Genomic DNA, 27,858 nt, shown 5'->3' on the forward strand with positions numbered 1-27,858 from the left:
TGGATTATTGTCCAGCTCACCCTTTAACCAGCTCTACCACTATGAAGTCATTGCCGTCTCCTCTGTTGAAGAGAATGAGACCATCTGGGGACGTTGTCTTGAACTGCATGAAGAGATGCATGGAGTAGTAGGCCTGCAGCGTGGGCAGCGTGACGAAGCTGGAGCGGGAGCGGAAGGTGACGGGGTCGGCCACGATGCTCTTGTAACCGATAACGGCATTGAGCTCGCAGTAGTCGATGTCGCCGTTCTTGCACAGGTCGATGTAGGGCATGCCGTTCAGCGTCAGGCCCTGAAGGTGGCCGATGAAATTGGACGGCACGGCGGGCATGAAGCGCTTCTCCGTCACGATGCCCGTCTCCACATTGTGGAACTCCAGCTGGGTGTGGTCGCCCGCCATCTGACCTGGTGGCGGGGGTAAACTTGAGAGGTGAGGGCTACGGAAAGTTGGGTTTCAAGTGGTGCTGTTCAATACTAAAATTACAACTAATCCTATTTCTAAAGTCAACATTTGACCTCTAACAGAGTGCTAGTAGTAGATGTAACATACACTAGCACTAATGTAAATACTCGTGCAGAGATATACTGTTGAGGTCATAATGCAGAATGATTATTTTCACTTACACAGGTACAGATGTTCTCTAAAAGAGAAATAAAACCCCTAATGATGGTCTTTTAGAATTATATCAGTTTATGCTAAAAAAAAATATCAACCATCAATTTTTCAAATAAAACACAGAATACAAGCACCAAATCAAGACGTGGTGCCGTTTTATAGGGAATATTTTTAAGGTAAGCTGCTATGGTTACCTTCAACGGGCTGCAGGTCGTCCACGGTGAGTTTGAGGCCCTTGCCACGCCGGACTACCCTCACCGTGTGCCACTCATTATCATTGAGGCCCGACCCAGCAAAGATAGTCTCTGGGCCTTTACCTACACATAGCCCAGAGCACCATTAACATAATGCACAGAGAGGTGGGGAGAGACAGAGAAAGAGATGTAGAGAGACAGGGACAGAGAAAGAGAACCAAAAGAACAAGAAGGAGGAGAAGCAGCAGCAGAGAGCCAGGCAGGTTGAATAAAAATTTAAGGACAGAAACTGAGGAAATGGAGGCTAACAGCAGAGAGGGGGAGGAATCATACATATCCCGGGGTGACAAACACCTCTGTGTCAACACACTCTCTCCACAGATAGACAAGTCTCGCTGCAGATACACCAGAGAGACAGATGATGTGACACAGACAGACAGACAGAAAGATTAACAGAAATGGATGCTATGGGTGCCTAAGATGGAGACTGTGAGTCACAACAGGCCCCCGCTGAGACAATCCATCTGTGGACAGATCGCGCCGCTATGGTGACCACCAACAACCCACACATAAACAGACCGCACATTCGCACCCCACTTGACCACCCTACAAACTTCTCGCCTCCACAGACATGATATGTATTCGTCCGCGTGCCTGAATGTGGGAGCTTTATTTCTATGTATTTTCAAAAGTGCAATGCCGCTTCGAGCCTCACGGTGGCACTGGAGGCACAGTGGAGCATCCTAGCGCTCTCCAAGGTGCTGATGTGCAGCAGAATGAAAGAAGCTGAGCTGTCCTCTCATGATGTCTCTCTCTCTCTGCCCATCTACCAGCTCATAACTTCACATAGTTGACTGCACACATTTGACAGACTGACTGTTCCCAAAACCTCAGTGTCCCCTCGCTGCTACTCTTTACAAGCACCCCACCAACCTTGAACGCAACACCCACCACCTTCCAACACACACACACACACATACAACCCCTCCTTTCTTTCTGTAAGCCCTTTTGGTTTGAGAAGTGTGACTGAGTCTGCTTACAGTGACCTATAGGAGGTAATGACGGGGGAGGTGAGAAGCAAACTGACCCGAACGGATTCTGCAGCAGAAAATGTCAAGCATGCCTACATCAATCATGGAGGCATGGAGGCAGGCACACACACACGCACACACACAAAGACAAACACACACAGGTAAAGAGGTAAAGAATGATAGAGACACACAGGCATGCTGACATAATTAAACAAATGAGAATGAAATCCAAATGGCAGATAGAAACGCCTGTGTGTGTTGGTTTTCTAAAGCTAAAAGAGTGTGTTGTGTGTTCAGAGAGGACACAGGGTTCCCCTGAGGAGACTCAGCTGTGCTCTGGGCATGAGCATCTCATCCTGTTACCATGGATCACTGCTTGGCACTGAGTGAGGGAGAAAATATGTGTATGTATGTGTGAGTTTAAGAGAGTGTGTCTGTTTTTTGCCTATGTAACTGAACACTCAAAAAACGAGCAGACTGATGTGAAAGTGCGGCAGTGATCTGTGTCAACCTGGGAAAGAGGGAGAGGCAAAAAACGCACATAAAGACACACACATGCACTCCTATTTTGGGTCAGCGTTGAAAGAGCATTTGGCATAGTGAGTTAAGTCGGTGGTCGGCAGACAGCCTGCGCTGTGTGAGGTTAAACCAAAAGACAACCATGAGAACAACAGAAAGACGAGAGGGGCTGTTTGTTTCAGGAGAAGCACAATTTGAACCAAATGGCATAAGCTACTGGAGATGATAAAAAAAAAAAGCAGGATAATGAAAACAAAATGACAAAAAGCGTTTCATATTTCATTAGCTCCAAGTAACAAATGGCTTTTCTGACGGATAAGCCTCCAATCGCTCCCATGCCAAGGCTTTTATTTGACTGCTGAGTGGACTATTTCGGTGCCGCCTGGCTGTTAAATTTTTTTTCTCCCCCCTTGAATATCAAATGTATAATTTATTGTATGCACACAGTGTGCCAGAAAAGTGGATGCCTACTGAAATGTTCATTGAGACAACCGGTCTAAAATTGGCCAGCAGACATGCGGGATAGCAACAGTGCTGTGTGGCTAGTAGGGTTTCTATGGCAACTGCAGTCGTCCATTTCACCACCTCTACAGAGCATTCGCCTCCCTCTCTTTCTCTCTCTCTCTCGCTTTCTCTGTGGTCGTGACAGAGAGAAACTCCACGTGAGGGAATTAAACTTCATCAGGGATTCAGCTCCACTCACAGCAGCATGAACAGAAACACATACACACACACTCACCCTCGCTCAGGAAAACACACCCAGAAAACACACAGACACAGATGGGCAATGAAAAGAATGCACTCACTCATTCACACACAAACATGCCACTAAATGAAACACTATCCTAAAATCCCTCTTGTACAGTTTAGAGAGAAACAGCAAGCAAACAAAGAAAACAACCCGACAGACGTTGGGATGAAGGTGCGACGGAGAGAAACAGAGGGATAACGCGTCTTTTGTCTACGGCATGAAGGAGAAGTAATTAGCCTGCAGCTCTGGGTTGCATTCATCCACCAGCTACCGCTTTCTGCACACCTAATTTCACCTGAACGCCTCGCACAAAAATCTGTTCCTCTTCCTCTTCTCTCTTTTATTCTCTCCTCCCCTCAACCCCCACCGTCCTCCTCTCCTCCGTCTATCTGTCTTTGCTAAAATGGCCGACCTGGAAAACCCTGGCCCTCAGCAAAAATCGCACCTCTCCTGCAGTGTAGCTGAACATGCAGACACTAACGCATATGTGCAGCTCCCCTGTCCAACGCACACGCGTATCTGCACACAGACACATGGTACAAAGATATGTTGAATAAGAGATTAGGATCAAATGGAGTGGCATGGGGAAGATAGTGAGAAAGAGTCAGACAGACGACAAAGCGCGCACACTTAGAAAACGCACACATACTGAGGAGGGGGGAGAGGAAAGGGGGAGGAGTTAGGTGAGATGGAGGATCACTTACTGGCTGTACAGTTTATCCTGATACAGTCTGGAGGGAGAGCAGAGCAGAGGGTTAATGCTGCACACATACACATACTCTCCACGCCCTGGGGACGCTCGCATCGACACACCCTGCATGCATATATGTATACACGAACACACACTGCTGAGAAAACACACACTCTCCTTCGTCACAAGATGGACTGTGCATTTTCTTACAACAGTGTGCAGCAAATAGAATTTCTGTGAGGTGGATTCTTGGAGGGAAGAGGAAAATTCTGAATGAAAATTGGTGGATCTTTGCTTTTTTTTTTTTTTCAGGCGAGCGGTGTGTCACAGCATAAGCAGTGTGCTCATTGGCCGCTCTGGCCTGAGCGACAGTTTCAGTCACCAATCAAAAGCGGCGGGAGACTGAGATGGGTCATGTGTGTCAGTTTGTCTAATGACACTGAACACATCCCATGATTTTTGTCGCCCATCCAGAGCGCAAATCTCCGCGAATGGTCGGAAGATTCAGCCCTTTTACTTTTATTTATTTTTGAAATTTACCCAACATGCCTTGGTGTGTCGTGTGGCGTCAACCGCAGAATAGAGACGTGGCTGCAGACAACCAGAGACCAACACATGCACCCCTCTGTAAGCATGTGTGCGAATGTATTTGAATTTATGCAAAAGTGTGTTAAAGCAGTTAAACTGAGGCAGAGAAATGTGCAAAAGAGGAGCTTTTCCTGCTGTTATGTGTGGTGTAAAGTATTTGTGTGTGTGTTTGAACAGTTTGTGAGTCCTTGTGTTGATTTTTGAAGATGTCAGGGATGCACAGGTCTCCTGGGAGTGAGCAGAGAATGCAGCTTGAGGCTTGACCCTCTGTTCAACACAAAAACCTTCACCTACGTATATTTGTGCGAGTGCATAGTCATACATAAGCTGTATATGTGTCACACAAATGCTTAAATGCATCCGCCAGAGCTGGTGAAATCCTTGAATACTGTAGATTGAGTATAAATACAGCAGAATTATCTGGAAGAGTTTATTTTTAAGTTATTAATTAGCACTTAATGACATTTCTATGCAAGAAATAGCCATGAGGCCAGTATCAGCTGCATTCCCCTGATGGGTAATTAAAATAATGTTTGAGATTCTACATGTGTGTGTGAGTGTGTTTACCTAGGTTGACAGTGAGTCGGACACGGCCCCCATCCAGCTCTAGACGAAGGGTGTCTGCGGAGTTGCGGGATGTGGTTGCCATGAGAACGCCATAGGCCCGCTGGGAGCGAAAGCGTAGCGAGACGTCCTCCGCCTCGGTGTGCATCGCCACAGGCAACTGCACTTTCATAAACTTACTGCCGTCATACGACAGGATAGTCGCATCTGTACAAGATGCACAGGGAGAGACAGACAAGAGGCGAATGACAGACCAAGGGAGGATGTGAGAGACAGACAGAAAAAGACGAGGATGACGGAGGTGGGCAGAAATAGAGGGAAAAAAAGATGATTGACAAGAAAAAAACACATGAGGTGGGAGGAGACAAAGGCAATTTGACAGTGAGTGAATCAGATTTAAACATGACAAAGTATGTTGCAGCGTGGCTACACTCCCCTGCTCCCCTGCCACAACATGTTGAAACTAAAAACCTGCTGCCTACAAAATTATCCCATCACTTTCCACTCTTAATTCATCATCACTCCCTCCGCCTTAGAAGAGGGTGTAAAAATAGCCGCAGCTGGTTGGCTGGCCCTATTATCCAGTTAAATCAGAATGCATGGTGGTGAGTGTGTTAGCCACCGTCGCTGACATCCCAGACCCTGGAGTCATAATGTAACAAGCTCAGGTGATCCCGCTTTAATGTCTTTTGCATACTCATTTACATATTCATAATCTTCTCTCCCTGCTACCTGCTGAGGCCAATCCCCAACCGCTAAACTGTTTACCTCCGAGGACCCTTTTTTTTTATTGGCCAATTACATACACAGCTAAACACACTCTCCATGCCTCTGCCTCTTTATCTCTCCCTTCTCTTCCCTTCTTCTTCCTCTATCTCCCCACTCTATTCTTCCTCTGCGTTCTCTCCCTCCTCGCTCTCCCTGTTTCTGAGGGAGACGGTTGGAGCCAAGGCAAAAAAAGAAAAAAACAAGAGAACAGGAAGAGAGGAAGGCGTCATGAATACTGATGAGCCGAGGAGGAGGGAAAGAGGGAGATAGTGTGTGCATATGTGTGTGTGCGTGCATGTCAGAATAAGTGAGTGAATTTAAGTGTGAACAGAGGAGGGTTTAGTAAAGTGAGAGCAGGGGGAGAGAAAATAGGGACAGAGCAAGAAAGAGAGAAAGCAGCAGGAGGAGGAGGGTGGGGGGAAAGAGGGGAAAAGCTCTTGGCTAAAATGCAAATGAACCCTCATTAACTTGAGGAAAAAAGAAGGTGGTTGGCCTGTTATATCACAGATAACATAACTAAGAGCCACACAAACACACACACGCATACGTGCACGCGTTTTTGATAAGGGAGACAGCTGACTAAATTTTCCTCACCACGGCACCTGACTCATTACCAGGCAAACAGAGGACAGAGGGCTGGTGAGAAGGAAGCATGGAAGCCCAGTTACGCCAGGCAATGGGAGAAATTGACAGTACAATGCACACCGGCTCTGTCGCATGCCATTGCATCATTTGACGCCTGTCGCACGCACCAGATGGACCATACAAGCAGAATAAGCGAAGGATGAGGCCAGAGATATTCTATATATTTTGTTAGAGTCAATGATCCTATGAAAAGCACCGAAGCCAACTATGCGTTTATCTCCCAATTCTTTCTAACTTTCTTTTTTCCTTCTTGCCTCTGGTACTCAGATCCAAGGCCAGTGGTTCCTACAAGATGCTGTAAAAGTTTTAGACTCTAAAAGCAATTTGAGGACACTTTTGGAAATAATGCAACAGTTTTTTTTTTACTGCTAAATTCACTTCAAATACAATCGGTATTATCTTGCTTCCAGGTTGATGCCTCCGTGATTGACCAGTTAACTCATAGACCAGCTGTTTTATACATTTTGTACATTTAGCGTGTTAGTTGGTACGTTTTTCCTAAAGTCTGTGAAGGTTTGTCTCTTATGCTAGATGCTAGCCATCTGTGTTGTACCGCCTTTTTCTCTATGCACCTCGTATAATCTTAGCACCACACATACATTAATGTCAATATGATATTTTACTCTGTCTTCTTCATCTTTGTCCTATTCTAACGAACACATATCTGCTATTTATGTACAGTCATTGCTACCGTTCAGTCTCCAACTGCTCTATGTGCTTTTGAATTGCCCCCAGGGGACAAATAAAGTTTCTAAGATGAGTATTAGCTGTCATCGCCATTTTCTTACAATTGTCTCCAGGTATTTGTATGACTGATGAGAAGTTAAGCTTCTAAAGTGCCTAAGATATTTGCACAATGCAGTAAATCTTTATGCAATTCCATTTTTTTTGGGGGGGGGGTTACTAATTTCCTCAAATCTGCTTGCTACTATTCTCAGTTGTGTATCTGGTGCATCAGCAGCAGCACAGTTTATGCGTTGACAGCCGCCAACATATCAGAACACTGTTTATTATCTCCTAGGAATTCTGACCTGTTGTCATTATGATGGAAAAGTCATATTTCTGACTCATAATTCTGCCTTATTATATCGCATTCATTACTTATTGTACCGTATGCCATTATACTCCCCCTTAAAATGTGTTGTCACAAAATAAAAATGCGTCTCGGAGCCAGAGCGCGGCAACCATCTTCGTTCATTAAACAAAAGAGAGAGAGGGAACAAAGGAGAGAATGAGGGAGGGAGAAAAAGGGAGGGAGAAACCGCAGGTAGAAGGCATAAACATGGCCAATCACTCTCTCCATCTGCTTCTCCATCTGTGCTTCCTTTAATCCACTGAACCACCAGTTAGTGACCCCTCAATGCACACAGAGAGGGATGAAGAAAGATATAGACAGGAAGACGGAGCTAAGGAAGAGGGAGAGGTAGAGGGTGCGCAGCCATGATAAATAAATACACTGCGGATGTTTGTCCTCAGAAATAAAACATTTTCATATCAACACCTTTTCAGAAAAGCATGTGTGTGGTTGTGTGTGTGTGTGTTGTGTGTGTATATCTCCTGTTAGATGATAGTACAATCATCACTTGAGACGCATCAGCAGTTGTGGCACAAACAACATTTCTTCTCTTCTCCTTGTCTGACTCCATCTCGCTCCTTTCAACAGGCCGGTATCAGTCCCTCTGCCAATCTCTTCCGACTTTCCATTTCTCTCTCGGCCCGAATTCATACCTTTTCTCATAACTCTCTCTCCCTCTGTCAGATTTTCTACTCCCATCTCCCATTCCTCCTCATCTCCTCACCTGCTGTCATACGGCGGTTCCAGCCCGGCGATTCCACCCTCCTCTGTCACAGCTCCTGCTCCCCACTTTCTGCACATTTCCTCTCCCATCGATTCCCAGTCACTACATCCATAGCAGTCCAATAGTCCTGTCTGCTGCTCTGCTTCCACCCACCTCTTCTCTTTCACCTGTGTTCCTCCTCTCCTTTCCCTGCCTCCATTTTACTACTCGCCGTTTGACACAGAAAATGTGTAATTCTGAATAAAAAACACACATAGCCAAAGATAGAAAAACCTGCACTGTTATTATTTTTTTTCTGTTGAGCTTACTGGGTCTTTTTTTTTCTCCATGGCCTTATTTTGAATCTCCACCAATCCATGCAGCTCCTACCTACTGTCCTCTTTTCATTTCCAGCTTCTTATTCTCCATCACGGAAATCTAATGGAGGGTAAACCTACCTAATCTCAATTTCAGCGTTTTTATTTGAATAACACTTTAGTCACATTTTTATCAACCATAAATTTTTATGAGGGTACCTTTTTAGCGCATCAGAGTAAGTACTATCAAACTGAAGTGATATGTTAGGACGAGGCTTTTAAAGTAAGAAAAGCATTACTCAAAGGCGTAATGAATAAAAAATTTACTGCCCAATATAACTGATGATCATGATATATTTTCGGCAGCTGATGGGAGTTTTTTTTATAACTTTAAGACTTCAGATTATCCACCCCACACCATCTGTCTTCTGTCACTCATCCCTTTGGCATAATTCAGTGTTCTCCAGCCAAAAAGCGAATGACAAAGCTGTCATAATGACTGTATTTTGCATCATGACATATTATTAATTTTGCACAAAATGCTGCTGTTTAGTGACTGTAATTAGCCGGCTTATTCATCTCTATTGTGAAAATGAGACATTAGCATATCTGCATATTACTACGCAGTCTGCCAAAAGTCCAGCTGAAGTGTTATTCTCGTCCTCTTCCTCTCCAGCCTTCTGCTCGGTTATTCTCACCTCTCTCGCAGGAGCGTCCCAGGTAGCCCGTCCCAGAGCAGTCGCATACGTAGCGGTTCCATCCCTCCCTGCAGATCCCGTTGTGCTGGCAGGGGTTGGACAGGCACTGTTTGGGAGGCTCTCTGGAGCATGAGGGCTTCACTCCCACCGCCCTCTGGGCTTCAGCCAGCCGCCGGATGTCTTTGCTTTGCCCGTCCACAAACAAGTCTCTGATGCAGCCTACGTAGCCGTAGTTCAGCAGAGCCGTCCACACCTGAAGTAGTGTTGCGCGGCGATTAATAGGCATTTATCAGCATATTGTAGCATTTGGCTTCAAACTAAATCCAAAAAAATTACAGTGTTAGTCATGTTATTTCAGTGGGACTGCCAACTCTTAATAGCATCATGACATATTTTTATTTATTGCTTGCACAAGTTGCACAAATCAGACGTTCAAATGATTGTTTTTAGACAGACTTACTGGATCTATGTGCTTAAAATTTTCTATTTTGAAAACACAAAACTCCAAATTTCATATAAAATCAGGAACCTGTTTTCAATCCAAGGAAATCTAGTGCTCATCTGTGCATGTTGTCCATCACACCTATTTTTGTTTTTTTATTCCTGTTACTATTATTAATGGAAAAAGTGCATAAATCGTATTGCCATCGAAAGGGGCTGCAGTCTACAATTACAATTTGTTACTGAGTAGTCTGTCACATATTTTCTCAAGTAATCAGAAAACATCATCCACTGTCAACATAATCCAATGTCCTGAATAAAAGATAAAGATTAAAGCTAAAAGTTATTCACTTTTTGAATAATATAAGTTCAAGAAAAACAGCATATTCCCATAGTCTAAAACTTGGCACCATCAAATGTTGAAAAATTTTGCTTGAAAAATGACCTAAAGGGATGATTAATATTTTAAAAAATGTGCTCATTAACTTTCAGTCTATCAGCTCACTAACTGATTAAGTGTTAATCTAATGTATTCTAAAAAGATTTGATATGATGTTATATAGATGAAACTATTTAAGTCACTCAATACTAATTGCACCTAAAATTTACTGTAATTATTGATAAGTCTGCAGAAGAAAGCTGCCACAATGTTTTAGTACCGAAGGTGACGCCATTGAATTTGTTTTTATTGCGTGACTGCAAATCCAAAACCCCCAAATTACTCAATTTACTACAATGTAAGACAAGAAAAAGCAGTGAATTCGTCCGTCTGAGAACCTGGAACCATCAAATGTTCTACTTTTTTCTTGGAAATTGACTGAAATGATGAATAGATGATTATAAGTATCTGTTCACCTATTAATAAACAGATTGTTGCAGCTCTATTATCAGTCATAATCTGTTATCGTCAATACACAAACCTCTGTAGGGAAGATGAGTCCAGCGCGATCTTCAGGAAGTCCTCCCAGGTACAAGGTGTCATCCAGGTCCAGGATCTCGCTGTCTCCTGGCGCCGTGTACGCCGTTCTTACACTGTTCACCGAGATGGTTCCTGAACGCACCGCGAGAAATCAAAACAACTTCAGTAATCATTATGACCTTCAGTATGAACACCCTCATCACAATCATCACTGTCATCACCAGCACCACCACCACGGTGATGACTGCCATCATAATCATCTTTATCATCATCCTGGCCCCTCTCTTTGTACTCCTCCTCCTCATCACAACCACCAACACACATCGCCGCTATAATCAGAAGCAATTGAAATCCAAAACCACACAGGCCTCAGTCATTCGGTGGTCTCTTTAAGTCCATGCTGGTTTAAAAGTGCTACGTCCAGCATTTTGTCACCAATAAATCATTAATACATTTATTTTTAGGTGTTGCAGTCACAGTAAACAAACAAGACCCCAGCTGAGAAGACTGCCAGCCTCTACTGAGGGCCTCTAGACTGTAATTAACACAGACTTGCAAACAGTAACTACATACAGGTACCAAGCTGATGAACATAAAAAAAAATCCTGCACTGTACCTGTATAATTGTGTAGGTATGCATTATGGATGTATTTGTGTCAGGAAGCATAGGTCTATGGCAAATGTTATCATAATACTGCATAACATTAACAATAGGATAAGAAACAGGCCTCAAGTAGCTTTAATTGTAGTCTCGGTGTTCTGGTAATTACACCAGCGCATTACAATAAAGTACTGCTGTATATGCGCTGCTACTTGCGACAAAACCTTCTCATTATCCTCCACCTTCTTCTCATCAACCTCTGCGGTCAGGGTTTGCATTAGAGTGAAGAGAGCTGTGAGTGTACCTGAGCGCCCGTCTCTCTGGAAGTCGACATGATACCATTCTCCGTCGTTGACCTTTCTGTCGATTGCTTTGGTCTTGGTGGTTCCTGAGCCCATGTCCAGCAGCAGGTAAAGGTGCCCATCCAGCATCTCAATGGCGAAAAAATCCACCTGTGCGTTCGTAAAAAAAAAAAAAAAACAGTGATGTGACCGTTCAAAATTTTAAATCTTAAACCTGTATCTCTCACTGTGTTTTCATTTAGTTGTAAAGCACCTGGAATTACCCAGCGCATGAAATGTGTTACACAAATAAAGCTGCCTCGTCTTGCCTTGATGATTAAAATGCAAATTATAGTTGCAGGTTACAATAACCGTTTATCATGAGACTCTTTGTGCAATGAGATTAGTCAGCCTATTTTCCGAATCTACAGAGATCAGAAAAACTTGTGATTTTATTTTTTTTATTCTCTCAGATGCAAATATAATAGCCATCTTATTGAAAAGGGATTTCTATATTGCTTAGAGTTTTCAATTCAATTCTGGAGGCTAAACTTGAATTTTTAGGGGCAATCGGGAAACCAGTGGCCTGTAAGAAAACATGATTAAAGACATCTTTTTTTTTCCAAAAGATAAATCATTTCAGTTCCAAATAAATCATCACAGTGTTTGGGAAATTTAACAATGATATTAATACCTGTAATTAATATTGATTATATAGTCATGGTTCCCTTTCGATGAAGCCTTAAGACAGCATAAGAGTCAGTTCTTTCATGTTAATGCAGAGAGCGGTAACTTTGAACGTTTTATTTTGCTAAATGAAGCTGCTGCAAGGTCGCAGTGCCATGTATGTTTTTTCCGTTAAATATTTGATTTAAATGGAACAGGAATACAAAACTGTGCAAAAGAAAGAAGCCTACAAATGAGAAGTATCATCTTTTGCCTCTGGTGCTAACGTGCCATTTCACATTTGTATTTTTTAGAGAAATGTCCTAACAATTATTACATGGATTATCATGTTTTTGCATGAATTTGACAAAAACTTTTCATCTAACACCAGTGAAATTTTTTTATTTCTTTAATACTTATGTTATGGCCGCATGTATTTGAAGCTCATATAATAAACACAAACCTCTGTACTTTGCATCTTGTGTTTAGTGCTGATAAGGAAACGTCACGTAATCCAGAGTAGGATGATGAACATGGTAAACATTAAACCTTCTAAACATCAGTATTGTAGATGTTGTTAGCATGTAACTCAAAGCGTCGTCAAATATCTTTCAGTTTTAGGTATTCATGCTCTTCTAGGTCTTCTAAATCTATAATGTATACCTTACCTTGACAGTAGGAGGTGTTCGTGGGTCCTTGCGTTGCTGCTGTCTGGGTTTGCCATGACTGAAAAGCATCAACCCATTTGGCTCTGTAGTCCTGAAGTCAAATGAGATGGACCCTGCCTTCTTCGCCGTCCACTTGCTCAGTGCCACAAAAGACTCCGGCGTATCGAAGGTGACGGGGTCCAGCGTTGCTACACTCTCGCACTTAAAGGACACCACCCCACTTACCTGGGACAGATGCAGGACAAAACATGTTTAGAGGTTTCCAAAAGAATTAGGCTGCTAAACTGCTGCAGCGAATATCAAGACGAAAATGGCTCCTTTGTAGTCTGGCAGTGAAATAAAGCCAGCTCCCAGCTGTGAACTGACTAAAAGACAAAAGCTTGTGGCTACCTCTCAAAAAATATAATCCCATTTACTTAAAATCCCTACAGTACAAGTCTCGCAGGGCCTGACAGGAGGTTGTGATACAAAAATGGTGTCTGTGTTCTGTTCAAGAGGATAATGCATTGCCTGGCTCAAGTTGACATGTTGTTGAAAGTGCATACCTTCATCTTCGGGTCTCCCTGTTTAGCCAGTCTAGACAGCTCCAACCGTACATCATTGTTCTTGTACACCACCTTCAGGGGAGGGGATTGAGAAGAAAAAAAAATGGAAGTTGAATCCAGTTATAGATAAAAAAGAAGCCTCTTTCTTTGCTTTTTGCCCTAGATTTCTTTCAAATACTATAAGTGTGGCAGACAAATGGACGAATTTTCTTTATTTGTCTCAGTGTTTCAGTATAATAGCTTGAAAATATGAGAGAAGAATATGACTGAATGATCTTTTCACAGGAGAGCGTTAAATAGATGAATTGGGGACCGGACATTTTAAAATGTGACCAGACATCCATTAATCTTTCAACCCAGGAAACATATTTTTAATTCAAATGTTCTGGCATTTTTATATGAAAGCAACAACCTTAAGACAGCAAGCTACTCCATACTCATCTTTTTGAAAGCTTCTATTCGTCCCTGCCACTGGCACGGTCACTTTTACACTTTCTATCTTCTTTGCTTTGCTGTTTCTCTCTTTCCTTTCCCTGACATAGTCCGCTCTCTGACTGAGCAGCGCCAGAGCCAAGAGAGTGCTTGTGCCGAGCATTTTGATGTTGAGAGAGACGAGCACACACAGGCTCTGCTTTATTAATCCAGACCTCCTCCTATGACCTGTGAGCAACGAAATTCTCCCCTGCAATGGCTTTTCACCTCTGTTTATAATTTGGATTTTTTCCGCACGCCAATAATAAGTGCTGTAAGTGTGCAAAATGGTGCTCGCGTGTGGGTGCATGTGTGGAGGAGTGTGCTGATGCCGCCACAAATGAACACAATTGTTACGGCCGTGATTGCTCATGCGTGTGATTCACTGCATACATCTTAATTTGCTCACGCGGATTATCATATCATCGTATTAAATATGTAAATGTGCCAGTAGAGGGTTCACTTTGACAGCGGCAGCCTCGTTTAAACACCATCAGTCTTAATGAAGCAACACAGAGTGCATTCACCACTGATACAGATAGCTCTCTGTTTGGCACATCATCTGTCGTCTTGTTTGGTTGTTTGTTTATGCCTCTGTGTGAATCTCTGTGAATGAAGGGAAGACTCAGACGGGGTGTGTATTCGACGGGTATGAGGATGTATTTGGGACTTTTGTTGCACAAAGTGTGGTGTATCCATATGTATCTGCATTTGTGTTTGACTATTTTTGCCTGTGTGCGTTTAAGTAGGAATATTAGTGCAATTGTACTCGTGTACGCACATGCACACATCTGTGTATACATGCTACAGTTGTGTTTGTGTGTACGAGCATGTGTATTGGTGTGTTCCCATCAGTGTGTCATGTGAGTTTTTGTTGCTGCAGTGTTGTGGCCCATTTCAAGCACAGCGGATGGATGGAGCATCTCTGTGGCGTAGCTAATTAGCATGTTAGTGCTTAGTGCTGTATCTACTCCCTCAACGACACTCATCACTGATTCTCTCTGATGCTGGGGAGGGTGTGTGTGTGTGTGTGTCTGGGACTGTTTGTGTGGGTCTGCCAAATGGAAGCATTTCTGTATGTGTGCGTTTGTGTGTGCTTCATAAGATAATGTGTGTGAAATGTTTGCGTGACGTGTGACAGAAAGGGAAGTGGGGAAAGAAACAGAAAGAAAGAATAGAGGAAAACTGGAGTGTGTACAGATTATTTTGCAGCATGAACTAGGCTGGGCAGCAATTAAATATTATTATTCATCTACTTTCAGTTGAAGAAATGAGAATATAAATTATATAAATGGTCCATTCTATATATATATTCTATCTAAATTAATCATTCTTAGCCAAACTGTAGTACAAAACTAAAAAAACAAAATGTTCAACTAGCTTTTTTAAATATATGCAAAGTTTTGTCCAATATAAACAATCAGTATCTTATTTTTTTAAAAAACATATCATCCTGCACAGTGTGTTTTCTATGTGTAGGCACATTTATTTCTGCAAATACTGTACAGTGCATATCTTGCATGCATCCCACCTCCTTGAGACAGCCCATGAAGTTATTGCTGACTGGAGAACCAGGCAGGTCAGCTGTGCTGGGGCTCCCGCCCACGTAGAAGAAGTCATCCGAGCCCAGCATGGTGTAATCCTCCTGTGTGTAGCCCGTGGTGGTCAGGATGCCGTCCACAGAGATGGTCACCTACACAACAAAGCACAGGGAAAGGACACGCTATATACTCACACCAAAGGCAGCGCTAAGCGCTAGCTAGGCGCTGACCAGCCAAATTAGCCCCCGTTACTCTGGTAACCAATGTATATGCATTCTGGAGGGGAGAAGGCCTGATTGGTTTTGGGAATTGGCCAGTTGAGCCGTTGGGACTTTTCGGTGCAGTTGGATCAGTGCTGACTGTGTGATGTAACTGAATAGTGCTGCTTCTTGACTGCTGGTATTAAAGGCATTAGTATGTTGCTATACACAGCTAAATGCCACTCATTCACTCTTCCTGCAGTTAATAATACACTCCGGACTCTCCATCTTCTTTCTGTGCACTCTGGGAAAGAGGATCTAACTACGTGGTCTGCCATCTTCAGCCTGTCAATAGCAGTAAATCTATTGTGCAGAATAATGACTAGATTCTGTGTGTAATTAATAAAGATCTGCTGCAACCCAAAGCTTCAGGGCCACTACCAGTGGATTGTGACTCTCCATACAGAGATTTCAAAGCCAGTTTGTTATACTATTCCTGCACAATACTAACTTCACAAAACAGACTAAATCATCTAGTACAGAATTACACTAGCCTTGTATGTAGAAAGAAAAACCAATTCAATCCTTAACATTAAAAGTCTTTCACTTTATGTTTACGATTCATACTCTAAGCTCAGAAGTTACAAAGTGCAATTGATTTACGTCTCAATATACTGACAACTTTCCTAAATGCTTTGCTGAAAATTAATTTATTCAGCCCATTCTGCCATATAATAGGGGGCTTTAGCTGTCACTGATGTCCAATGTCGCCTCATGTAAATCGCTATTAGTGGTACCTTATCACTTCTGACACTCTACAATACATTACTGACCATGTTTGACTGCCCATAAAAGGTTGAGATCTCTTTACGTTCCTACCACAGTAAATTTCCTCTCACTGTTGTTGCTTATCATTGCCGGGCAAACTCGCCCAGCCAGGCAGTTGTTAGTAAATCTCCGCAGGCATCATCGTGCTATACAAAAGGTGTTAGTACTATTTACTTGTTAGTAGTTGTTAGTTGTTGCACTGCCGGCAGCCACAGTAGTGCGACTTGTGTCAGGCCAAGCTGTGTTGGGTTACTGAGGTTAGGGTCAATGATTTCAATGCTGTTAGTAGTTGTGATGATGTTATGTCGTTGTGTTGTTAGGGTGAGTTGTGATGATGGTGTTAGTGAGTTAGTTTTGCGATCTGGGGGGGTTTGTTAGATCAGCGAGTCTGGATGGGATGACACATGGACGAACACGCAGATATTGATGCACACACACGCACAGGTGTTAGATGGGTTACGGCTCATTCCACACACATACGCACACTCACATAAATATATAAACATGCAGCCTGTTCCTCTCTCTGCATGCAACCACTGGCAAGGAGGACACAGCAGATAAAAAACAACAACAGAGGACAGGATGAATCAGAGGCACCATGGAGAACATGCAGTGGCAGAGTGGAGGACGAAAAATCAGAAAAAGAAAAAATAATTAAAGAAGAGGAGAAGGAGGAACCTCTCTATCCATTTTACGGACCAATCAGAGAGGGGAAGGGTTTCTGAGTCACGCCATGCAGGAAGGGGGGTTTCGCTGTTTGCGTGCAGGTGAGGGATGAGCCAATCAGTGCACGCCTACATGTCAGTTACAGAGTGATGGAGTGAAAAAAACAGTAGAGATAGGGGGGAGAGGGGAGGCTTTAAAGAAAAAAAAGTGGTTGGCAAGGAAGGGGGACGGGGGGCTGTTTAAGCGTAAAAGATTACCAACCGCATTTATCCTTTTATTGGTTTAGTTTTGATGTCTATGGTTCAAAAGGAAATAGACACGGGGCAAACCCAAACTAAGAAACAATTAGAATGATATCTACCGAACAATGGAGTTTGTTTACCATAGCGTGTCCAATGCCTGAGTGCTTTGTAGGAGAGGGGGAGAAAGGAAAGCAAAAAACTGTGAACAGAACAACTTCGGGAACAAAAAAAGGAAAGCTAGAAGGCCTCTGGTGAGGTTAGTAGGTTGGTTGGAGTGGTTTCGCTAGGAGAAGGGCACAGGTTAGGTTAGTAGAATGAATCATTCCATGGATGGTGGTTAGTTTCACTAGCAGGTTAGTAAAGTTAGTAGTCAAGTTAGTAGTACAGACAGGCAAACGGTAGAGGCAGGGCACAAGTAGGTTACAAGCACCTGAGTGCTAGTGACCCTCAATGCTCTCTAGTTCACTCTCGCTCTCATTCACTCTCTCTTTCATTCTCACACTCACTCAAACACACAATTGAAAGAGCACTCACCTAGAGCTGAAAGCAGTGCTGGTCTGGTGGTTAACCCACTGTAAACTAAGACCAAAACCTCAGGTATTTTCTTACTACCACAGCATCACTGCAGTTGGACAACAGACCACTGACCGTAGCTTCTACATTGATTAGTTTCTTGCTGCGGACTATAGTCTTTTCAGCTGCCCCTGGAAAATCCGCAGCAGTCCCTGTGGTTCACCAAAGTCAAATACACACTCAAACTATTCAGCAAGCAATCAAAATTAAGGCTGCAACTAGCAAACATCTGCATTTGATTAATCCATTAATTATTTCTCAAATAAACAAACTAATCATTTATAGTGTAGTCACTTAGCCTACAGCCTTTAAGTTTGACTCATCATTGTTTTGTTTTGCATCTGGTTCTCCACCAGAGAACCGGCCTAAAAAAGCTTGGATGCCACAATATATATATAAAAAAACGTCCATCACAATTTCCCAAAACATTTCCAGAATTTTTGCTTGATAAAAAAATACAATCAAAATGATACGATACAGTAAAAAGCATCAAATTCTCACTTTTGAGAAACTGAAACAAGCTGGCATTTTTTCTGTCTGACTGATTTAAAAGTTATTTCATCTATTCGTTCATCTACCATTTGCAATCTTTTCATCCCTACCTAAGTAACTTTAAATCTTTCTTCCTCAAGACCTATAAATATCACAGCAAAGGGTACATCTCCCCTCCTCTTTGCTCGGCCGCTCACTCCTCCATCTCCTGTTTTCTGGTTACCTGTCTCAGGTTGCGGGTGACCTTGACGTCGTGCCAGGCGTTGTCGTTGAACTTGCCGTTGACAGGCTCCACCAAGGCCTCGAAGGCCCCGGAGCCAAGGTTGATGACAAGTGACACGGCACCGTTCTTGAGTGCCAGGTTGACGTAGTCGGCTGACTTGCCGGTGTGCAGCATCAGGCCGTTGCGCTGCAGAGTCTTGAAGGAGAGCGTGATTTCGTCACTGCTAGACTGAATGGGGTTTGGGCGACAAGTCGTAGCAGAAGTACTCGGAGCCCTTGAAGGTGGCAACATACTCCTCGCGAGCTGAGAGGGAAAAGGAGAGGAGGAAGAGGAGAAAACGGGGAGAAAGAACAAAGAGATGTGGTGCCATTACAGTTTGTCGAACATTGTCATAGTGATTAGTACAATATCCGAAGCTATGTTGCTCCTTCCCACTCTACCCTTCACAAAACGCTCAAAGATGATAAAATGGTGGGTGTTCATCAGAGCCAGCAGAGTAAAACAAAGCTCAGCTGGGCCTGGTTAAATTTGATTCGGATGTGCAGTACAAAACATATTGTTTAAGACGCTGGAAATGTTGTTATTGTCAAGCAAAGCCTCAGTGATGCCAACACTTGGAAGAATCACTTCCTTCCATACCTCTAATCGTACATGGAGTGGTGTGTAAACAAGCTTTGATCAGTCATGTGGGTTAGAGATTAAACAGTGTGGATGCGAGAGAGACAGTCGTGAGTCTGTAGCATTCCAAACTCGTTATGAAACCTGCCATCCTCTCTTTGGAGAGAACAGCTGTGCTGGCAGTCTGAAGTGATGTGTTCTTGTTTGACAACATGGCTCATTTCATGATGTTCGTTAAATGCCAGAATGTGCTTGTCCACGTACGTATGTGCAGCAGTAGTAGTAGTAGAGGTTAAAAGGGTTTCCAAGAAAGATGGCAAAAACTGATGATGGAGATGGAGAACAGCAGCCTGTAACCGTCGCGGCAGCCAAAGCAGTCAGGAGTGGCCAATTAGAATTCAGAGTAACAGGCAGACAGCCAATAGCAACTTACCTTTGCACACCCTTGGTGACCCCCAAGGACACTAGACCAAGGTTTTGCAATCCATCATCCTTAAGCTCACACTCACTTATCTGCTCTCTCACACCTACTCACACGCATATATGCAAGCCAGCAGAGGAATAAATATGCACACCTACACACACATCTGCGTGCAGAAATGATCATACTATTGTGCTGGCATAGACAAGCAGGGGCGACATTATCTGTCTCCTTCACACCCGTCCCTTCCCCCTCTAAAGCATCACCCTTCCTCTGCATCCGCTCGAGTGTTCTCCTCCCAACCATCCCTATATCTCTCACACCTCCCTCCTGGCCTCACGCCACCGTTCCTCTCCGCACATCTCACTGGCCTCTTTTTTCTCTGCTCCGCGGAGCCTCCGGCATTAACCACCATCTTGTAGTTCACAATAACGAGGAGAACAGAGGGGGAATTTCACACGCAGTAGGTGAAGCAGGAGCAAGACAGACACTCGGTAAGAAACCGCTGGAGAGGAGGGGAGGAAGGGAGGCGGAGCAGGTGGAGGGGGGGGGGGGGGACCGCCACATAATGAATAGACAGAAGTGTAATAGGTTATTACGGTAGTGAGAGTCAGAGAGAGAGAAGTGTTGAAATGGAATTGGCCGCACTTGAGTGAATATAACACAGAGAGAATAATGAGAAGCAAAAAGTGAGAATATATCACAATTCAAAGAGCAATTGTGGCAAATCGTCTTTCTTTGCTTCTGTTGCATGAAAAAAATCCAAAGTGCGAATGCCAATATATGAGTGAGAAACAACACGTCGTTGGCCAGCATGTGTGTGAGTTCCCTGTAGTGTGTGATTCCTTCCCTACCAGCATGTTAATTAAGAGTGTGTGTGTGCGTGCGTGCCTCAAAAAGGAGGGGAAACAAAAAATATGTGTGCGCAAGCATTTGAAAGTGTACGCGGACGACTATATGCTTTTGTATGTGTGCATAAAATGTGCGGGGGTGTGGGTGGGTGCTGGTCTTGTAAATATTGGTGTATTGCTGTCAGAAAAGCTATTACCCAACTCAGGGCCTCGGGCTAGTCTTACTGAGAGGAGCGAGACGAGGAGGAGGAGGGAAGACACACACACACATAAAAAAACACACACATACACGGAAAGAAACAGCCACAAATGTTAAACACAATCACACATACTCACTGACACACCACGCAGACAAATGTAGATGAGGTGGCACGAGCGAGGAGGGAGGACGAGGAGGAGGGGGAAAGTTGTTCACAATGAGAACACACGCAGCCGTCCAGCAGCATTCTAGCGGTAATTTACAGAGGTGCCATTAGGTTTCAGTGTGGTGCTCCACCATTCTGTTGCTAATTTACAGACACGTCATTAGCCCAGACAGGAAGCACATAAAGCATCTCTGCATCGATCTGGAAGCCCTGGCCCGCAAACACTCACTCCTTGTTCTATTACATCACACGCACGAGCACAAATCAGACGGGAAAAATGCATATTGAGCGACACAGACGGAAAAAGGAGCCGTGTGTCGCGCGTGCATGCGTCCGTTTGCGCAGACACGCCTAAAAACACAGAGAAATCACGTACGCTCTCAAGTGGGCAAGGTTGGAGTGGATCTGTTTGTAGCTCAGATTAATGGAGTGAGTCAGTATTAGCTCAGAGTAAACAGTGAGACAGACACTGACATACACACCACATGTCACACTTCATCCTGTGGAAAGCGCTGTCGATCAAAGCGAGGGAGCCGGAGAACGAGGAATACAGTGGAAGAGGGAGAAACACGCAAATGAAAGGGAAAAAGGCAAATTACAGGAGAAGGAGAAAAGGAAACATCGAAAAATTTATCAGACGAATTTTCAACACTATTATTTGATGCTGTGTTATGACTGGTATTTTTTTCAGTAATTTGCTTGTGTAGTTGCACATAAGGTGTGACTGCAAGTACTTTTCTTTGCTCAGACGTCTTCTTGCAAACAGACCTTGATCTTAACAACACTGCCTGATTAAATTAAGTCGAATGACTAAAAGAAAGACAAAGGTTTATCTTTGGGATCTTTTCTGACTCTTGTCATTGTTTTCTGTTTTTCATTCTTGTTTGTTGTTTGTTGTGGCTGTAATTTCTTGAATTAACTGATTTGCTAGCCATCAGTTGATCGGTTCTAATAACAATTTCTCTGGTAAAAATTCTCAAATATCTGTTGGCTCTAGATTCAGAAATATGAAGATTTGCTGCTTTTCTTCGTTTTTATTTAATTGAAATTTCAATAATTTAGGATTTCAGACCACTCGTTAGACAAAATATCTGAAGATTTCTTGGTTTTTGTCTTTTGTTTTTTATTTTTATATTTGACACTTTCGAAACTACAAGATTCATCATATACCTGAAAAAATAACAATAGCTTTAACTTCTGAATCCTGTTTCTGGGCAATTTTTTGCTCCTGTCTCAATTTTATTTACCGTGGCCTTTTTTTTTCAGTGAAATATAAAGTTCTGCACCTCTATGGAAACAACTCGACCATAGCTAGAAGTAGACAGAACAAAAACATATATTTTGTGCATTAAAACAAAGAAACAAAGCCATAAATCTCACACACACACACACAAAAACTAAAGTTGAATTTCTAAGATTACTCATTTTACAGAAACTGAAAAATACTCTAAAAGCCAACATCGAAGACATTTTCCAAGTGCCCACAGGTGTAATCAATACTGGAGAATAATGGTTGGCTCTACATACTAGAGATATTTTAAATTTGTATTCATACTCGTCATTTATTCTGATCTGAGTAAACACAGCCTGCAGTTCCTCTGAAAGCCCCTGAATTTTTGTCATGTAAATGTTGGTTGCAGCTGCCGTGCTCATGACTTCCCAGTTGTGCCAAGAAGCACAGATTTTTTTATTTTATTTTTACAGAATCTGATTAAGGCTGTTGCTTTATTTTGGTGATTTCTTTTAAAATGAGACTGTAAATAAAATGATTTAGATGAAACATTACAGTTTTAGGATGAAGTATCCCGACAGAATGGCACACCACAGATAACTGAGACAAACTGAAAATCGTTTTCTTCAGATTCTGGCTCTGATAAGTGGTTTCGTTTTGGCTACTTTTTTTTTTAAAGGAGCAACAAGCCTTTCAAACCGGCTGGTGGATTTTGGGAGTTCAGAGGGCTAACTGATAATCTTTAGTTCCAGCAGCATCTGACCAAAACTGTTTTCCCCCCCCTTTTATCAACTCTCCTTTGAAAAACACATCTTGATGTCTGTGTGGCTATATCTTTTTTAGCTTACTAAAGGAAAGCACAAGAAAGGAAATGGAATGAAATAGAAGATGAGGGAGAAAGACAAGAATGCACGAAGGAACGCGTAAGAAACAACCACAATAATAAGCAAGGATGCCTGCACCAAAAAAGAAGAAGAAAAGAATGAAGTGTGAGGACTGGGACTACGCAGAAATGTAAAGATGAAAGGTGATTGGCATTAGACCTTGAAGGCTATCATTAAACTACTACTCTGATGAATAAAGCAGTCTGTCGGGAGGCGGGCGGGGGGGGGGGGGGGGAGAGAGAGAGAATAACTGATCTGATGGTTGCTGCTTCAGAGACCAGCTGCAACTGTAACCACCCATCCGATGATCAAACACATATCACTTGGATGTTTTTCTGTGTGTTTTGTGTGCATATGGCAAGTGTGTGTGTGTGTGTGTGTGTGTGTGTGTGTGTGTGTGTGTGTGTGTGTGTGTGGCTTATTGCTTTGTCTCTTCTCGTGGGTCTCCTCCTCAACATTTCACACACTAATTTGTCATTTCCATGGCAACCCCGTGTTACAGGGGCGACGGCAAATATGAATGTGTTTGAGCATGTGTGTTCCGCAGAGAGAGTCGGGAAGAGAGATGGAGAAGGAGGGCAAGAGAGAGAAAGAGTGATTGAGTGAACAGTACATTATCATGGACAGCTGTACTGAATCAAAATGGCGGATGGAGGCTGGGAGCACATCAGGGGAGCCTACATTATACAGCACCTGATAGAGGGAGCAGGGTGGAAAGAAGCAGGAAAGGGAGAGGGATGCACTGGGGGGGGAATTTGAAAGGAGAAGGAATAAAAGAAAAAAGAGAGGAGATGTAGGGACTCGTTGAGATGGGGGACGCAAAATGGAAAGGAGTAAAGGGATAGAAAGATGAGACAAGGAAAGGGAGTGGCAGAGAGAGTGAGGGATGGCTAGAGAGGAACGAAAGAGAGAAAAATGCTGGTGTATCTAAATCCTAGTGTAGCAAGCCTCAATCATGGCAGCCCTGTCATTCTGGAGATAGCACACTGCAATTCCCCTGCACCTCGTTTTTAGCCCACCATGCAGTTCTGCTATCAGCTCCTCTCAGACCGTCCACAAATGTACACACACACAGCATAAACTTAAACAGCCCGCATGAAGGCATCCCTTCTTAATAACAGACAGGTGGATTAACTATACACTCATACAGCGCACAGATAGATGACCGGTGGTGGTAATGTATGGAAATGTATGCTAACAAATGCATAGTTTCCCTATTAAGTTAAAGTGCGAAAATTCATACAGCCGGGATCACTAAAGGCTACGACTGCCGGTTCCATCTCTATTCCGTGATATACAGCATCTGGCTTTGAAACCGATTGGGCTATCACATCACAGTCAAGGGAGCAATACTGTAGAGGAGGATATTACTGTCAGGACACAAGTGACAGATTCCTTGTCGGCAACATTGATCTCTTACTTCTTTTTCGGTCGTTTTTTTTTTGCTTAAATCGAAAGCGTTCATTTTCAATATGAGGTGCACAGATTAAGAAACCAGCACAGACAAAGATGTCAGTCAAGTGCAGCTAGTGCAGAAACGGCTAATTATTTGGAAAATGAAGCAACAATTATGATAACTGCTTAATTGTTTGAATCATTTATCGAGCATCGACATGCCGTTTTTTTGTTTTTTTCATTATCTTTCAGTGTAAAGGACTGGACTCATTATTTCAAGTCACTTTATCGACAAATTGGCTGGAAGAAATTAATATTTCTATACTTGTTAATTAGTGGTCTATAAAACATGAGAAAGATTCACACTTTCTAACTCCTACATGATGCCATTAACTGCTAAAGTTTGTATAATTCCCAAGATTCTGATGATAAATCAAAAAAATGCTTTTTTTTGTTAATTTCATTCCTGAAAATCCATTATCTTTCTCTTTTTAAAGGACTGGACGGATTATTTTCAGTCACTTTGTTGAAAAACAGGCTGGAACTAATATTACTAAACTGGTTAAATAGTGGTCTACAAAACATTAGAAAGATTCCCATTTTCTAACTCCTAGATGATGCCACTAACTGCTAAGATTTGTACAATTCCCAAGATTTCAGATGATAAATCATAAAATGCTGTTTTTTTTCCCGCTTTTTAAATTCCTGCAAATTGATTGTCTTTTCATTATTAAAGAACTGGACTGAGTATTTCAAGTCACTTTGTTGACAAACAGGCTGCAACTAACTAATAAGGCAATACTTGTGAATTAATGTTCTACAAAACATTTAAAACAGGTGAGTCAAACTCATTTCAGTTCGAGGGCCACTTAGAGCCCAATTCGATCTCAAGTGGGCTGGATCGGTAAAATCACAGCATAACAGCCTATAAATAACCACAACTCCTATTTTTTCCCTTGATTTTAGTGCAAAAAAAGTACATTTCTGAAAACATTCACATTTAATGAATGAATCTTTTTGCAAAACAATATGAAGTCCCTGAACTTTCTTAAGAAAAATTAGTGCAATTTCAACAACATTATGCCTCCGTATGTCATCTACACATTACAACTTACAGATCGCAGTGCATCTACAAAGGCACTAAACATTTAGCTGGAGGTGTCTGAAGCTGGACAATATAGCAGATCTCGAAATTCTGTAAAATTTGCAGTTTTACAAACTTACAATGTGCCGTTAATGTCTTCTCTAATTTTTACAGGTTGCAAAGTCGTTGCACAGGCTGGACTGGATGCTTTGGCAGGCTGCTTTTGGCCTGTGGGCTGCATGTTTGACACCCTAATTCAAAAGATTTACATTTCCTCTATATCACACGCAATGCCACCAAATGCTGAGTTTTGTATATATTTAAAGATTAATGATGATAATGTTAAAACAGCAAAAGCATCCAATTCTGACTTCGTTTTTTTTTTTTTTTAGATATTGCAACCGTGAAATCTTTGGCAGTTTCTTTCATTGACCATGAATTGATTATCGAGATAGCTGAAGGTTTTTGTTGACCAGCTACACCATTAATCAGCTCTAATGGGCTAATTGAAAAAAATGATCAACACATTAATCAGCACTGAAACGATTCATTATCTGCAGCGCTACAACCGCTGAATCATTTGATCCATAAAGTGACACGAAACTGTGAAAAATGCTTATTGTAGTTTCCACAAGTCCAATGTGGTGTCTTTAAAACTCTAAAGATGGTAAATTTAGAGTAGTAACAAACAGGAGGATTACTTTTCATTGCTAAACAGCAAACTATGCTGAAGAGTTTTTGAGCAGATGTGATCTTTTAAGTGAATTCAAAAGTGAATTTCCTTGAAACACAAACAGAGGATAACTGAATTACACCTTATATGATCATTCCCTTTGAATATCATTTAAGGAAAAAACAATGAACAGCTCTCTTCCTGCCATTATGTCCAACCTTTTATTTGTTGTCCTTTTTGTTTCCTTTATCTGTGCTCATCTCTCCCCCTCTCTCTGTCTGTAGCTTGAATTTGGCCTTCTCTCTGGTACCCAGGGAAACCGGCTTGTTTCCATGACAATGTCTTCAGGCAGAACAGTGTATTTGTCTTAAGCTGGATAAGATCAGAGTCAGTTTCATCCCTTTTAGACACACACACACACGCAGGCGTGTGCACAAACACACACACATGCATACATCATGGCACATACGCACAGCGGAAACCACAGAGTACTGAAAAGCTCACAATCTGGAAAAAATGTGTATTTGTGCAAGTAAAATATGCCTGCATAGATAAACGACAACGCTCAGATTTGCATGCATGTAGATCCACGCACACACACACAAACACACACACCAAATGAAACGCTCTTACAGCAGGTTGTTAACAAATAACGAGGGCATAAAGATCCCTTTTCATAAAGGTAATATAATGGGTTTTTAATGAATGCTGTGGCTATTTCGGTTGTCGTAGTTATGCCAGACAAGTACAGCAAGTAATTGAGCGTTTGTGTGTGCGTGCGCAATTCCTGCGAGTGTGTACGCTTGTTCATGTGTTTGTTCTTGTTTTGGCAAACAGCAAAGAAATGAACTTCAAATGCCAGATGGGGTACTGGAGTGAATCGCCAATTGGGCCGCTGCTCTCAGCTCCCACCCAGACACAATGGAAATTGCTAGAACAGGTATGAGACAATTGGAGCAGCGACTAGCCTGTTTCGTTCTACCTAAAAAGGAAGTGTGTGTGTGTGTGTTCGTGTTTGTGTGTGTGCATGTGGCTTGTCGGATGAGGTATCTGCATCGCTGATGAATACCATCCTGGCTGATGCGAGACTCTGTCAAGTCGGGGAGCCCAAGGAGAGATGCGGTGCTCCTGCTGAGAAACGCTGCAGTCTTATCTCCCTTCCTGTCTCCCAGCGCGTCTCCGACCTTCTCTTTCCACCTCTCTTTTCCCACTTTCTGCACGCGCTCCTATCTTTCCTCACCATCACTTTTCTACACTCTTTTACCCTATCCCGCCCACCCCCTCCTCCCGCCCTCCCTCACACACTCGCAGCCAGCCTCCGCTCTATCTTCCCCCTTCATCCTCTGTAAATGGGGAGTCCGTTTGATGTCTTTATTTTTAGGACGATTACAGGGTGCACTGGGTTTGCATGTTCCCTATTAGCGTTGCAGGAGAACGCTCAAAAATGTTAATGCGCACGCTCGCTAACGGGACGGTAATTGCATACAATTACGAGTAAAAGTATACATTTACCAGTGAGATTGCTGCACATTTCCCATGTTGAATCGGGCAACTGTGCATCTCCCTGATAATGTGGAGGCAGAGCTCTGTATGTGGTGCTGTGGCTTTCATTACAAGAACTGCATGGGTGTTAAGCATTAATGAGCGTTGTACAGTACTGTAATGGGTGTTAGTAGTGGATAGAAGAGGCAGAATTAGTCCCATTAGTGGAGAGGGTATATCTAGGAAAATTGTACATTTTGCAATAAAAAACTTCGCCGCGATTGCTTTACCCACTGCTGATGGCCGGAGGGGGCACAACTTAGTTTAAACAGGTTTTTTT

The 27,858-nt window shown here is 42.7% G+C and overlaps 1 protein-coding gene and 1 long non-coding RNA gene across 2 annotated transcripts in view; one reads left to right on the forward strand and one right to left on the reverse strand.

Annotated features, from left to right (window-relative positions):
* The window catches only part of nrxn1a (neurexin 1a), a 60,647-nt gene that overhangs the window by 18,480 nt on the left and 14,309 nt on the right, over nucleotides 1–27,858 (reverse strand). The window contains 13 exon segments of the mRNA XM_051939285.1: nucleotides 21–402; nucleotides 808–930; nucleotides 3,813–3,839; nucleotides 4,955–5,158; nucleotides 9,158–9,410; nucleotides 10,519–10,649; nucleotides 11,423–11,570; nucleotides 12,734–12,958; nucleotides 13,279–13,350; nucleotides 15,281–15,442; nucleotides 17,367–17,390; nucleotides 18,515–18,757; nucleotides 18,759–18,817. Of these exon segments, the coding sequence (XP_051795245.1) occupies nucleotides 21–402; nucleotides 808–930; nucleotides 3,813–3,839; nucleotides 4,955–5,158; nucleotides 9,158–9,410; nucleotides 10,519–10,649; nucleotides 11,423–11,570; nucleotides 12,734–12,958; nucleotides 13,279–13,350; nucleotides 15,281–15,442; nucleotides 17,367–17,390; nucleotides 18,515–18,757; nucleotides 18,759–18,817 (2,053 nt within the window).
* LOC127531057 (uncharacterized) overlaps nucleotides 19,407–27,858 on the forward strand; it is a 66,182-nt gene continuing 57,730 nt past the window's right edge. The window contains exon 1 of the long non-coding RNA XR_007937923.1: nucleotides 19,407–20,047. This is a non-coding gene — a long non-coding RNA (uncharacterized LOC127531057). The remainder of the gene's footprint in view (nucleotides 20,048–27,858) is intronic.

Source organism: Acanthochromis polyacanthus, chromosome 19, assembly GCF_021347895.1.
Source record: "Acanthochromis polyacanthus isolate Apoly-LR-REF ecotype Palm Island chromosome 19, KAUST_Apoly_ChrSc, whole genome shotgun sequence".
NCBI lineage: Eukaryota > Metazoa > Chordata > Actinopteri > Pomacentridae > Acanthochromis > Acanthochromis polyacanthus.